At 37.6% G+C, this 15,861-nt stretch overlaps 1 protein-coding gene across 2 annotated transcripts in view; it reads right to left on the bottom strand.

Annotated features, from left to right (window-relative positions):
* Window positions 1-15,861, bottom strand: part of CACNA1G (calcium voltage-gated channel subunit alpha1 G) — a 491,081-nt gene that overhangs the window by 140,122 nt on the left and 335,098 nt on the right. For both annotated transcript variants that reach the window (XM_058168253.1, XM_058168254.1), the window contains 3 exons: window positions 8,150-8,243; window positions 6,968-7,152; window positions 6,350-6,790 (listed from right to left, as the gene is read on the bottom strand). In XM_058168253.1, the coding sequence (XP_058024236.1) occupies window positions 6,350-6,790; window positions 6,968-7,152; window positions 8,150-8,243 (720 nt within the window). The remainder of the gene's footprint in view (window positions 1-6,349; window positions 6,791-6,967; window positions 7,153-8,149; window positions 8,244-15,861) is intronic.

Raw genomic sequence — 15,861 nt, 5'->3', positions numbered from 1 at the left:
CAAAAATTAAAATAACTTTTTATTTATTTTAAATAATTAAACCGAATTATCCTGCAGCAAGTTGTCCCATGGCAAGTTGGCCGTGGCAAGTTGACCGTGGCAAGCTGGCCATGGCGAGTGGGCTGTAGTGCGTTAGCCGCAGCGAATTGGCTGCAGTGAGTTGTCCCAATCATGTGACTGCAAGTCTATGGAGATTCTTAGTCACCCAGATCATGGTTGTCCCAAAGGTGCTTTTTCAAGAGGCAATTGGACTTTCTGGTTTTTCTTTGAAGACATTTCACTTCTCATCCAAGAAGCTTCTTCAGCTCTGATTTCCCCACCATCCAGTCAGAGCTGAAGAAGCATCTTGGATGAGAAGCGAAAAAATCTTCAAAGGAAAACCAGAAAGACCAATGGCCTCTTGAAAAAGCACCTTTGGGATGTGACTGCATAATGTCAGAATTTTGATCCAGGTGCTGAGTGCCTAGCTTGCAAATGCATGTCTGTGGGAATGCTGCAATACTGGAACTCGCAGGACCAATTGTAAGTTCAAACAGTTGCTGCATGTACAGAGGTAACCTGAGGGCCACCTGTTATTGGCAGGGATTTTTTTTAAAGCCTTCAGATTTTCCATTCCATTCCATTCCATTCCATTCCATTCCGTTCCATACTAGAAATGTACTAAATAAAGCAGCAGTGCTTCTGGTCAGAAGAAAGGCAGGCATAAAAATTTGGGAGTGAAGCTGTTCTAGAAATTTGCAATCCTAAAAGATCAGGTTCATAGCTTGAGAGTGTCCTTGATATTTTACTGATGTTGATTTTCTGGGAGAGTGAAACAGTAGGAGTAAATTTGAACAGCTGTACTTAGTGTACTAGCTTAATTTTAACTGAGTTGATCTGATTTTTCTTTAAATCCTAGTTTGATCATATCTATATGATTGTCATGTACTCAAAAGGGCTAACTCTGAACAGCAGATTGTTAGATGTACAAAATATTGCACCTGAGTGTGTTATTTGGAGATCATATTATATCAATATTGAAAGATCTGAACTGGTTACTAATTGTTTTCTGGGCTCTGCTCAAGATAAAGGTTTTAATCTTAATAGCTTTAATGGTTTACAGTATTACAAATCAAGGGACTATCTGTCTTATACCATATGTTGCTATTAAATTATAAGAAAGGGCCATTCATTTCCCCCCATACTGCACTCACACTGTAATATATTTAAAATTACAATTGCTCTCCAGCTCACACAAATTGTTTTCAAAAAAGGCATCAAGACAATTTAAAATCTGGCCTTATAAGTTTAGAGTTTTGTTGTTCTAATGTTTTCAACCATTTTATTACTAACTTCTTGTTCTTCCATTATATTTTTCATGCTAATGTGCAACATTATGATGATTTTTGAGCAAGAATATTCAATCAATCAATCAATCCATCAGTCCCACCAACCAACCACCTTTTTTGGTTGGGGAGCTACAGTGCAGGTGTAACATGGTAAAAACAGGCTGGCTCCAGGCTGGCAAAGATGTGAGACAAGGCCATAAACTCTCCTCTTATTTATTCAATCAATTATGCCAAACATGTATTAAGGAAAACTGGACTGAAAAAAATTAGTGTAGTTATAAAATATTTGGAAGAAAAATCTATAGCCCTCTCTATGCTGATGATACTACACTGATAGCTGAAAATGCAAAGAATCTATAAACCCTAATAATAAAATTCAAGGAGCACAGTGAAAAATGGGGCTAAATTCAAAACCAAACAAATGACAACAAGTAGAGCCACTATCCATAGAGCAGAAAATGAAGATACTAAAGTGGTGAATAGATTCAGCCTTTTAGGATCAACTATCAGTAATCAGTCAATAAATGTGCCATAGTCTAGCACTTAGTGGAGCAAATATCAGCCTTGTAGCTTGCACGAGGCTGATACTTATGGGTGTAAACACATTGTGGTATTTGAATATCTTTTCCAAGTCCTTTAGGGCTGCTCCACCAAGTGATGAAGGCAAGTCAGATATTAAAAAAAATGACAAGATTGAAAAATCAGCTACTGAATATTTCAGGGCCATATTAGATTTGGCACAATTATACTTTATTTATTAATTGGATTTTTTAAATGTGAAATTTTATTAATTTTTAAACGGGGTTTTTAGTTTACGGAAATTTTAATTTCAGGCTAATTTAAATAAGTTTTTAAATGGTATTTTAATCTGTATATTGTATTGTTTTATCTTTTCCAAGTCCTTTAGGGCTGCTCCACCAAGTGATGAAGGCAAGTCAGATATTAAAAATCAAATAAATAATAATAATAATAATAATTAACTTTGCAATATAAACAGGAAATGAAGGGAAGCCTGAATAGTCTTTGAAGGGTGCTTTTTACTGTACTCCAGTTACCAATGGAGTCCTTCCTAGAAAGTCCACTTGCTCTATATTTACTTAACAAAAACATTAGTGCATACTGCTTTTGCTATTTATTATGAAAGTCCATAATTAATGTATGGTCCTCAGTCTCAAGAACCTCTTTTTCTAGAGTCTCAACATCTTTTTTTTATAGTGTGGTGACCAAAATGGATGCAGTATTCTAAGTGTGGTCTTACTAAGGCTTTATAGAGCGGTATTAGTACCTCACTTGATTTTGATTGAATCCCTCTGTTAATGCAACTTGGGATAGCATTGGCTGCAGAGTCTTCCAGCCCATCCATTTTCTCTACTTAAAGCTGGTATTCCTGCTCATTTCACTGTTATTTGTAAACGTGATGCTTCAGAATTGGAGTTTGACATATTGGATTCAATTTATTTATTTATTTTATTTGTCATAACAGCACACATAAGCATAAGCATGAAACTACTATGTAACATATAAGCATATATATGAGTATAAGCATGTAACAACTATATTAATTGGATATAATGAAAGGAAACAGTAGGACAGGAACGGTAGGCACGTTTGTGCTCCTATGCACGCCCCTTATAGACCTCTTAGGAATGGGGTGAGGTCAATAGTAGACAGTTTTTGGTTAAAGATTTGGGGATTTTGAGTAGAGACCAGAGTATGGTAGTATATGTTTATATACTGTATAATCTTTTTGTATGATACCTACATATATTGTTGTGACAAAATAAATAAATAAATAAATAAGTATGTTCCAAGTATGTTCCAAGTAACTCTGTTACTGAAGTCATATTTTCTGCAATCAAGATTGAAGCGGTTAACATTAAGTTTAAATCTATTGTTTGATCTTGTATTGTTGTGATTGAAGCTAAAGTAATCTTCAACAGGAAGGACATTGCAATAGATGATTCTATGAGTTAAACATAGGTCCTGTCGAAGGCGGCAGAGTTCTAAGTTTTCTAAACCCAAGATTTCAAGTCTGGTGGCATAAGGTATTTTTTGTATTCAGAGGAGTATTTGTATTTGTATACTGCATTTCATCAAGCCTTAATTGTTTTTGAGGCTAATTAATTTACTATCATTATCTAGTAAGATGCCGCTATTCAGTCCTCGCTTGCCATTCCAGGAGCCAGGGCTACACAAAGGAGGGTTTCTATATAGACTGTTATTTCAATAGTTACATTCCACACCTTCTAAGTGCCCAAAGACCATGTTCCTTCCTAATGGGTGTCATGTACAATCCCACTAGTTGCCCTTGGTCACATTTAAGCTTTAGGTTTCTGTCTTGCAATTTGCTTCCTTATAACCGTCTCTGATGGTTTTTCTGATGTCTTGGGCAGCATTGGAATTTAATGGGTCCCACTAAAAATGGCAGAGTTTTGCTGTCAAGTAAAGCTAATGTAGCTTTATCAGTTTCAAATTGCCAGTGACTTTTTCCTCTTGTTTTTAGTACCATGCCTACTGATGTTAACTAGCGTTTCTTAAATGGCTTCTTATTGGCTCAGGGGAAAAAAACCCCATCATTAATGAGACTACTGCCTTTTTATATTGACGTTAATACCAAGATTCCTGGGGCCCCATGAGACAAAGAGGCCAGTTTTTGCCCTTACTTAGGAATCTTAATAACAGTTAATGGTAGAAGAAATCACCTGCTTGAAATTAAGGAGATTATATAGCCCTTTGAAGGGGAAAAAAGGCTAATACCCCCTCTACCTCTTTCTCTGTGTGTGAAGAATATCTTGCCGAAGGCAATCAAGTTAATGCTGGTGCCTCTCACATCATTTAGCAAACAAACCACAGATTCTTGGGCTAATGGAGCTTGAGTTTGCCCTACTCCTTCGTGTTCTGACATGAAAAAGAAGATTGGGGGGAAAGGCTGAGCATTCTCTCTAACCCCCAAACAGACAAGATTTCTGTTGCACAGCTCTACTCTTAAGCAGAGTGATACAGCTAGCTCAGCTCCGATCTGTAGCCCTAAACTGGTCTTCACCTTTAGCTACTGCAGACGATGTTCTCCTGCGATGAAATAAGATTTAACAACTAATATAGGTTGCTTTTCTGGAGTGAGATTATCTTATCCTTTGCTCAGGCCAAACTGTAACCAGGGCTAGCTCTGATTATAAAAATTATATACTGACCAAGGTTACCTTCTCTTCCAATCTCACAGCTGGAATAGTTGTGTCCAGCAATGCATTGCTCAATGTGCCTTTCTCCTTACTTTCCAATAAAAGCAGAAAAGGGAAACTGAAAGAGATGCTCACATCTATATAAGAGGTGGTATTCAGCAGGTTCTGCTCAGTTCTGGAGAACTGGCAGCGGAAATTTTGAGTAGTTCGGAGAACCGGTAAATACCACCTCTGACTGGCCCTGCCCCCATCTATTCTCTGCCTCCCGAGTCCCAGCTGATTGGGGGGGGGATGGGGATTTTGCTGTAACCTTCCCCTGGACTGGGGTGGGAATGGAGATTTTACAGTATCCTTTGCCTGCCACGCCCAAGCCACGCCCACCAAAGAACACCCACAGAACTGGTAGTAAAAGTTTTTGAATCCCACCACTGATCTATATGTAAGAATCTCAGATACCGAGCTGATCACCCTCTTTCTTGCAAGCCCTAGTGCATATTTAGCTATTTATTTACTTGCTCAGTTGCCAAATATATCTTGGAAGAATCATCACAAACATTTATAAGATGGTGCATATTAAATATCCTCACTCCAAATCAGCAGTGCTTGGAACTGAATATATCATGGATCATCTTGAGCACAGGTCTCCTTCCATGACAACCATGCTTCTTAGCATAAGGATTGCTGAAGGTGGCATGAAATCTATCCAGATGATTGATATGATATAGAAGATTTATAACTTTCCTCTTTATCCATAACATTTGGATACTGGCTTTGGGGAGCTAGCTATCAAAATATCATGTCTATCATGTCATGTTCCCCAAAGCCAATATCCAAATATTATTCCATCTCATCTTCTTCTCCCCTACAATGGTTTTTCCCTAGTTGGCATCTTGCACATGAGTTGAATTAACAATCCAAAATATTTTAGCCATGCTGGCTGGAGATTGTGGTGATTGAAGTCCGGAATATCTAGCACACAAGAAAACTGAGGGGGACAGAGTGGAAATAGAGGCATTACCAGCATCTCATTGATTTGGGTCCAAATTAGAATTTTTTGGTGTGATTACATAGTAGGCTATCTCAAAGACAAAGTTCTGGAGTTCATGGGAGATATTGATACAAGAAGGTATCATATGAAGATTTTGTGATAATGAGTGGAGAGCTAGAGTACAGAAAAAAGGATAGGAAGTTGGAATCAGAACAGGGGTATCGAACTCGATTTCATTGAGGGCAGCATCACGGTTGTGTTTGACCTCTGGAGGGCAGGGAGGGCGTGACCAGGGGTGTGTGGCCAGCTCAACGTCACTCGTGTCAAGGATACCTGTGGCGGCCCGAGTGCTCTGCCACTGAAAACGGCCCTCCTGAGCTCCATTTTTGCTGACAGAAGCACCGTGGGCTGGTCCTTCGCTGTTTCCAGGGCAGCCCCACGAGCCAGATCTCAGCACCCTGCGCGCCAGATCTAGCCTGCAGGCCTTGAGTTTGATACCCCTGATATAGAACTTCTAAATACTTTTAGCCAAATGACCACTTAAGTTTAAGTATTTGTGTTAGCTCTGCCAATATGATATATTATTATATACTGTGATATATTGTGATATGTGATACGATGACATGACACAATCTCTTATGGGCATGTTAAAGTTATGACCCCTATGATTTTTCTAGCTAACAGGCTTCAGTTATTTATTAATGAATAAATATGTTAGTGCCCAATAGATAAGAATATATTGGCATGATATGTTATGCTTCTGCAAATTAACAAAGAAAAATATTTCACTCTCTTCTACAGCAAACAATCCCAACACAAGCAAAAAGGTGCCAAGTAAGCTGGCTCTCACTTACTAAATTGCCTTCATCATCCGGGTCGTCACATTCTGGGAGCGGATCATCCAAATGAAGTTGCTGAATCAAGACTCTTGAGGTGGCTTTGCCATTGTAGTCTGCCGCAGAGCTGTGGCTACTATGGATGCTGCTAGTCCGGTAAAGAGAAGGCACCTGCAGGGTATCTTGGAAGTCAAAGGAGCCTTTGGTTTCTAGTGACTCCATGCGGTGAGGTATAGAGCCATTGATGCTCCCAGTCCTGCTGGATTGCTCTTCATCCGAACTTTCCCCTTCCTCTGAACTGTGCTTCCCATCCCCAGACAAAAGTGATTTATGCTCACTGCTCTGGTTTGTACGGCGTTTCAAGCTAGGTGCCCGCCCAATGCTGTTCCAGCTCGACCTGCGGCTGTTCCAGCTACTTCCTGCGCTCCATGGGCTATGTGGAGAACTCCGGGCACTGACCTGAAGTGATGCAAGTGAGAATACAAGGGAGATCAACAGAATTCTAGAAGCAATAACTCCATTAACAATGCTGAAAAGATATCAAACTTGTGGAATAAATTAATTTTAAAATATGCTGGCAAACTGAGAGCAAAGGGCAAGAAGCAAAGGATACAAGGTAGAAAGTGAACCACATACCGGGGATTTGAGATCAAATGTATTAGGATCCATGGAGATGCCACTAGCTCTTCGGGAACCATAGTCCTGAGCCACTTCTCCATAAATGGCACTTTTTGGCATGGACATGGGTGTAGCAGCTGTGTGAATGATAAGTGGGGGAGTCAAGCTCTTCTTTAGCTCTGGATGGTCACAAAGAGACATCACTGAAAAAATAGGAAACAAAACATTCATATCATGCCCTATATAGTCAGAGACATATGATTTCATGAGATCAGGACAACTTTCATATGTGTCTTGATCATTCCTCTTTCTTATGTCTCTTAATCTTCTAATGCAAAACTCTCAAATCTTCATTTTCCAGGTTCTCTGGTCCTTTTACCATGAATGAATGCTCATGAATTACCAATAGCACTCCTTTGTTTTCCTACTCTTACTTTAAGATACTATCAAGGCCAGCTTTCCCTCCGTAGTATGAAAAATGGATAGCAATCACATCTAGCAGAGGTGTGCTAGAAATGGTGTTCTTGTTCCTGAACTGCAACCACTATTGTTTTTCTATCACAGAAGTCAGGATTTAACGAGTTTTAACCTATGATGGCCTGATTCAGAATTCAGAAACTAATTCAGATACGTTATATAAAGATGTCTGTGGAGATTCTCAGATATCCAGTCATAATTGTCTCAAAGATGCTGTTTTTAATTCAAAAGGCAACTTGACTGTTTTTTCCTTGAGGAGGAAGAATAAAACGTTTTGCTTCTCACTCAAGAAGCTTCATCATCCCACCCCCACCAGAACTGATGAAGCTTATTGTGAGAAGCAAAATGTTTTCTTCTTCTTCCTGAAGGAAAAAACAACCCAGTTGCCTTCTGAAGAAAAAAAGCACCTTTAAGACATTATATAAAGACTGAACTCTCTGGAAAAAGGCTCTAATGATGGGAAAGGTGGAAGGAAAGAGAAGAAGAGCACAACCAGCAGCAAGATGGATGGACTCAGTTATGATGGCTATGGGTGTATTTCTGGAAGACTTGAAGGACCAGGTTGGAGATAGATAGTCTTGAGAAAAACTATTTTTGTGACTTCCTCTTTTTCTGCTTTTTTTATACTTCATAGCCAGGAAAATAAATATACATGAAGTTTCATGTAACAAATAACAAACATTTATTTGCAGGAAAAACAACAGAAATCATATTGTTACTTACAAGCTGGATTTGAAAAATTTTTCTTAAGTCCACATTCTTCTTCCAAACTATGGGGGAAAAGTTCCCCCTCAGAATCGGACTTAGTAGCATCCCCCTAGAGAAAAACAAAGTGCCTTAGCCAGTAGGAAAAATAGGATAAGTTACCTGGCCATTCCCCATCTGAATAAGAGGACTCTTTCTCCCCCCAAACACAAGAATCACTGCTCCACTGAACTGTTGCCACAGTAGGACACCACCTTCCACAACATGAGGCATGCAAATATTTAATTCCACATCTGTAGTCCAGTTTCACTACACAATATACTTTTGGAAAGGGCAGCTAAAGCAGCTAAAGACTTGAGAGGAGCAAATACAATTGGTTTAATCCATTCTGATAGACATCCAGCCTGGAAGCGTAGTTAACTCCCAGGCTTCTAATACCCCTTCCCCCTTCCCCAAGGTCTTCAAAGGAACCTCTAACACATCTTAATTCCCAAGCATTTATCACTCATTCTATTCTAATCAATAATTTAGCCCAATCACAATAGTTTTAAGCAGACACCTGAAAGTATGTCTTGGTTTTTATATTGACTAAATGAACGTGGTGGAGAAGGCAGAAATTAGAGTCAATTGAATGCAGCCTTGAATCAAAATATACTGTATATATTTTTCAGATCGATTCCTATAAAATACAGAACCATTCATCTGAATCGTTGAAAGGAACAAAGCAGGGATCAACTATTTTTTTTTTCAATCCACAGAATCACTGCAATTTCCTACAACACCCTAACTTTTACCTCTTGAAGTTGGTTAATCAGAGATCTGGTTGAGAAAGATGAAATCTGAAGTGGGCCCATCTATTTTAGCAATATGATTCAGGGAATGGGTATTCTGCGGCTGGGCCTATCCTTGATTTAATTCATCCAATCATTAGGATGAATTGAAGGGCTGTCCCTCAAAAATAATGTTTAGCTTCTGACAGTGAAATCAGAATCAACAGCCTGTAAATAATGGGCATTTACCATACTGTCAAAGTTCTTTTATCAAATGGTAATGCAATTCATAAGACCTTTTTCTATTAGAGGGTTATCTTAGAATTTTTTTAATGTCCAATTTTAATTGTCTTTGTCTCCTTCATCTCCTTTCTTCACCTCGTTTTTAAATCAAGCATTATTACCATTTTGGAGCCCATCTCTGGGGCAATCAAATGATAATAAAAATATATTAAGACCCTGCACTAAGCCACATGTCATTTAGTTTTGGTTTAATGTATTTTGTGCATAAGCACTGTAGCTTATAAGCCATGGTTAATGACTAACTATATTTGAACTCAGTTAACTTTAGTTTATTGAGGAAATTACAATTAAGCAATCATGGCTTAATGTAATGTAATAACCTATAATATGAACCAGAAGTAGAATAGCTCAGAAGGAGCTGCTGAAGGCTGCTTTTTTTGGCAGTTCTGACCCAAGATAGCTTCATAAAGACATTTAACAGAAGAAATAAATTGGTGATAACACATACACACACAAACACACAAAACCTTATGAAATCAGGAAAGAAAGGCAATTAACCCAGCAAAATACAATAAGATCCATGCTGCTGTACTAAAAAGCTTTAGCTCACCATGATGGCACTTGATGCTGGAGAAAAGCTTGAAGTGGAACGGGTTTGGTTGGGAGGATAATGTTCAATAGCAGACTTTTGTAATTAATTGAAAATTTTGCCTGATTAGCATCCAGGTCACATCATCAATGTACTGACCTTTATTTTTCCAGTTAAATGTGTGCTTGTGTATCTACGTAGATAAACATATCTGCAAGGCATTTCTCTTCAATCAAGCTGACTTTTTAATGATGTATCTTGCATCCAAGCACATGGAATTCATAAATAGGAAACCCTGCACCTTTCTATCCCTATTTAGCCCTTGGAAAAAACAGTGAAAGAGCATGAGTTCTGCATGGTAGTCCCTGCATGATGGTCCATTTGGGTTTGGCCGCTGATCATGAAGGTTTGAAAGACAATCCCCTACTTGACAAGGCTCTTCCTTGCATTTGACATCCAGTGAATTGTATTCATTCAAACATGATTCCACCAATATCCACTCAAATTTTCCCCACCAACACTTAGAGGTCAGGATCAAGGCAATGAAGCCAGCATGCACATCCTTGGGCTCCTTCCAACAGGACAAAATCCTTTTTTTCAGGGTTAAAGTAAAACTATTTTAAGGAAATTTTGATTGCCTGACTTCATGGTAGGTGGGCTCATTAAAAAAAATGCTTCTGAAGAATACAGAACACTCAGTTAAGATGAACTTGTAGATTTCTATTCTGATTTAGAGTTAAGTTGATGTCACTTCCTTTGGATATTTTCCCAATATACATATTAGAATCATCTGCTTCTTTTAATGCTAAAATAAGGCTAAAAGCAGTAATCCATTCACACCTGCAGCTCATGGATTAATTCATTAGTAATTTTGTTAGGTCTTACCCATATTTCTTCATAAATCAGTATAAGAAGTACAGTATAAAAAAAGATAAAGTAATTTTCTCTTAGTGGTTGCCCTAATGCATTTTAATTTAAGTGTAACATTTCAGCCTTTCATGATTAACCGATCCCTTATACCAAAACAATTGAGTCCAATGTAAGGGATGGTTTTTATTTATTTTGTGTTGCTTAAGAGTCATAATGGAAAAGGTCCCTTGAGAATGATCCTCAGAATTTATAATGTGGCTGTGACATAGCTGCCCATTTCTCTTTATTGAGACAGTGCATTTGAGCTCATTTTCTCAATAATAAATGATTAACTTGAGCTAAATTGCAATCTTAATTAAATATTTATGCTGTAAGCCACCCAAAGTCATTTGACATGATGGGCAGTAAATACATTTCATAATAAAATTAATAAAAAATATTTCCAAAGTATTATCTCTGTTCATATGCTTCAAAATCTAATGGGTAATAAATTGGCTTTAAGCTTGGAGAATTTAGAATGTCCACATGGAGGACTGTATCCTGTCAACAAACTTTTCCTGCAATTCAAATCTAACTTAAAAGGGATCGTGTGAATATGAGAAAAATGCCTGTGCAGACCTGTGTCTTTACAATTTTATTAAACATGCAACTTAAATATATGTATATTATATTACAAATCATGTAAAATGATGCTAGGTCCATATCATAAAAAATATCCTAACAAATGTTTGAAGATAATGCTCGTTAAAAAACTCAAAAGAGCATTAACGATACTTGTCAGTAAAATCATCCTTTAAAATAAGAAGAGAGTTTGCATTAAAAGCCTTTCGATAACACTGCAATTGGCAAAAATGGAATTCAATAAGTTTTTTTCCCCTTCATTTTTTTAGTCTGTGTTCCAAACAGGTTTTTTTAGTTATTAGGTGACAGTTTGTCTGATGTGATATTTTAATACAAGTGCCAGTGTATTTTATCCTCCCTCCCTTCAGCACCAAACCCATTTTTTTTTACATCATCCTGCCATAGAACCCAACAGCAACTTGAAAATGCTAAGCACACTAATTTACCACAGGCAAGCCTTACCCACTTAGGTTCCTGAAGAAATTACCTGATTTTTCACTCCTAGTTTGCCTTTCTGAATGAAAAAGGCATTAGGTGAGCAAAAAGAATAGTTTGTTCATGATAAGCATGAGACGTGTCAGGAACTGACCAGTATGTAGGGAAGGCAGCCTATGGCTATAACAGCTCTCCTGACTCTGGTGCTCTCCAGAAGTGTACATCATGCTGGCCAGAGGATGGTGTAGTTTCAATATCTCTGGAAAGCACCAGGTTGGAGAAATCTGAGCAGTCAAAAAAAGGATCTAAACAGAAGCCCCCACTTCCAATACCAGAAGAAACTTGGGAAAAGAGGGAAGGACAGGTTTATAATAGAACAAGGCAATGGCAAGGATAACAGAATTTGTGATGTGCTTGATTTCATAGATCTAAGGCAGGGGAGTATATTTGCATGATGTCAGTATCTGACGCATACATAAGTATGTTGTTTTTTTCATTCATTTTTAAAAGACTGTAACAATATTCTACCAATGTTATGTAAATCCTTTAAGAAGGATTTATATTCCTTTTTCCCCCCTGACCTCTCCTATGTACCCTTTTTTTCTAACCTCCAATCAATATAAAGAATTCCTCAAGGTCTCTGGTTATATATTATATATGCTGTCAGTAGCTGCCTCAATTCTAGAATGGTCTTTTTCAGGACAGAGTCTTCTCACATATGAACATCCACAAAGCATGCTTGATTTTAGGTCCCGTCTGTCTTTGATATGTTTTCCTAGTGTCTCTGTCTCTCTCCCTTTTTCTCTCTCTTTTTTTAAAAGAGAGTCAGCATTGGCATGCAAAAGAATTAAGTGACAATTTGTAAGGCATGTCTATAAGGGAGATTATGGCATGAAACTATATGCTTTATATTTTCTTAGAATTCATGTCGGGCATATGGGCAAGGTTCTTACTGACCTGAATGAACTCTGGGCCTACAATCATACTCCTTTGTTGTTGATAATACAACTGAGACAGCTGAAACAATAATACTCTGTTTCCAAAAATCAGAAATATAAACCTATATTCATTAAAAATCAGTGTATATTAATAGATAGATGTAAGCAATGACCAATTATCTTGGCTCAATCAAAACCAAAGTTAAATTAAGCGGCAATAATTTCTATCCATCTGTGAGCTACAAGACAATGGCCAGGGCACACTGCTAGCTTCTAAGTTGGTAGGAAGTTCAAGATCTTCCTCTTTTAGAAATGCTGGCAGGGGGCCTAAAGTTTATGAAAAGGACTCTCTTAAGGAGTCTAAAAGAGGTTTCTGCTCATTGGAGAGATACCCTCTTAATTCCCTCAAAGAAGGAAGAGACTTAAAATCAAGATCAACTTGACAATGAGAACAAATTCATAACCAAACATCTATCGTAATGAGAACAGTGGCAATGATGTGACTGCTCACAACACAGAGACAGAGAGACAGGCAGAGAGAGAGAGAGATATTGAGGGAGAGAAAACTATCAGACAAAGCTTGTGGTGTTCATGCCAGATCTTACGTACCACTGACGAGTCGACAGGCAGCTGAATACAGCTTAACTGCCTACTCGCTGCTTCCCGTTTGGTGATTTCCTGAAGTAAAAATGAGGAAGGAAGGTGAGGGGATGGAAGGAAGGCAGGAAGGAAGGTGGATTTTTCAAATTTTATAAATCTTAACATCAAAATTGAGAGAGTGGATAAAAGGGTAATAAATATATTAGAAAAAAAGGAATAACAATAGGAATGGAAGAGAAGGGGAAGGTACCCATTGCAGTAAATTTTGTACCACGGAGAAGCAATTGAACAGGTTACACTACCCTTGAATTATCTGATGTAGCCAAATTCAGCTCTGAATACCACTGATTCAAAGTCTTGAGAAGACATTTATGGACACATAATCCAGATCTTTAAATTAAGAGCTCTGTTCATATTTATGGCTTATATGTGAACATCTGTTAAAACTGTAAATCTTGAAATCTGTCTGTTTGAAATCGGTTGTTTCTCTCTGCAACAACCAAAAGAACAACAGGATCTTTACAAAGTTGTAGCATTTGAACAACATTTCTCCATAGTTTAGAGTTGGTTAAAAATATGTCCAATCATGCACCCTAGTTTCTCTCTCCCTATGCAGCTTAAGCTGCTGCTAGTTGTTTACAGTTTGCCTCGTGATGTTAAAGATTCCTTAAGACAAATCTAGAACCTGATAACTACCCAGATGTAAATTTGGGTGAGTATTTTTTTGGGAGGGAGTAATAGTACAGGAGTGGTTGCCCTTACTATCTTTGGGGACTTTTAAAAATTTCGAAACCTTGGCTGCAACCCTGGGATTTTCTGCTGGTTTTACACTCAAGTACAAACCATGTGCAGTTTTGCTTAGTTTCTGATCAAACAAGCAAGGTTAGCCAAATATTACCCTTTGCTAAAGTTGCAGAAGTATAGACAGAGCGAAGTATTTGCTTACTGTTCATTCAAACGAAGATTCCATATACTTTGTTATTAACAAGGGACATTAATCTTTAAGGATTTTTAACTGAAAACATTGTAGTAATAATTCAAAATTATAAAAGACAATAGCATTTAGATATCTATACCACTCCACACTGCTTTACAGCACTCTCTGAGCGGTTTATAGAGTCAGCAAATTGCCCCCAACAATCTGAGTCCTCATTTTATCGACCTCGGAAGGATAGAAGGCTGAGTTAACCTTGAGCCCTGTCAGGATCGACCTTCTGGCAGTAGGCAGAGTTAGCCTGCAATTATTGCATTCTAACCACTGCACCACCATGGCTCCTATATTAAGACAAACTCTTGTGGATTAAAGATGATAAATGGGTTTTACTTTAAGCATATTCCAATTATATTTGACAGAACCACTGCTAGAACTCCATTTTTATACAGCATGTCGTGCTTTAGGAGTTTTAACAAATCAAATACATTTGCAGTTATTTAATAGTCATCCATCTGACAATTACTTTTAAAAATAAATGCTACAGCAGCCTTTTCCAACTTGATGCCCTTGAGATATGTCAGATTGCAGTTAGAGATAGAATGTCTAACCAAAATCTGATTGGGGAAGGAAAGAAAGTGGCTTTCAATTCCTAGGAGAAGACAAATATAAAAAACGCTATATATTTAATCATAATAAAAACATTATCTGTTTCTGGAAACTGAGAATGTCGGTGCCCTCTTTGATTTAAGGAATTGGATTAATTATTCTGGCTGTACTTCAAGTCTGCATTTCTTAGATGAAGACAAAAAGCATTTTGGAACATCAAAGTGAGCACCATAGTTGTTAAGTCAGCCATATTTTGCTGTACAAATGGACAGTTTCGATCATTTTTTACTTTGTTGCACAGACAATTATCTCTTTTCAGAGATGGCTAACTATGAATATGACAGTGGAGTTCAATTCTCATGTGCTGCTGCCCCTTATTTATTTATTTATATATTCAATTAATTTATCTCTTACCTTTTTATTCAGTTCAAGAGGACCATTTTTTTTTATTCGAGGGTGAAAAAGATGAGCTCTAGGTTCAAAGAAAGCCTAATACTCCTAGAAAGCCTAACATGCCTTGTGGATGAAAACTATTGAAAAAGAGCAGTCAGCTAAACTTTGCACTTAAGCAGCAAAAAATAAGATCTATTAGAATAATTTGGACCACCATATCTCAGGTTACACAGTGAAATAAAAGCATCTTTCAAATAGCCCTTTTGATCATCCCATTCAATAAGTCCAAAAGCAAAGTAGGAACTTTTCAATTAATATTAATGTCCATACCAGGAATCTACAAATAACAACTTTGGAGCAACAACAGCCAAAAGACATAACAATACTGCTGATATACTGTACTCCTTTCCTTCTATACTTCTTTCTTACTCTGCTACCTTACTGTTAATGACAAAATGGGAAACTGTTGTTAATGGAAGATTTTTAGTTGGCTGCTAATTTGCAGAAAGGGAGGAATGAAGATGTGGAAGTCAATCTAAAATGTGATTGTCGGATCTGTGAAATCAATTTCATGTCTTTTTTAACTGGTGTGTGGAAATGTGTTTGTGTGTCAGAAAAAGTAAAATGTCAGGACTACATTGAAGCCCAAGATATGACCAGGGTCTTTCTAAACAACAACATGTTACTGAGTGTTGAGTGAAGGTCAAGCAAATAATTTTCCTGCTTCCGTC

Source organism: Ahaetulla prasina, chromosome 2 (genome assembly GCF_028640845.1).
Source record: "Ahaetulla prasina isolate Xishuangbanna chromosome 2, ASM2864084v1, whole genome shotgun sequence".
NCBI lineage: Eukaryota > Metazoa > Chordata > Lepidosauria > Squamata > Colubridae > Ahaetulla > Ahaetulla prasina.
Note: the sequence above shows the minus strand (reverse complement) of the source record. Positions and strands in the feature narration are given on the sequence as shown.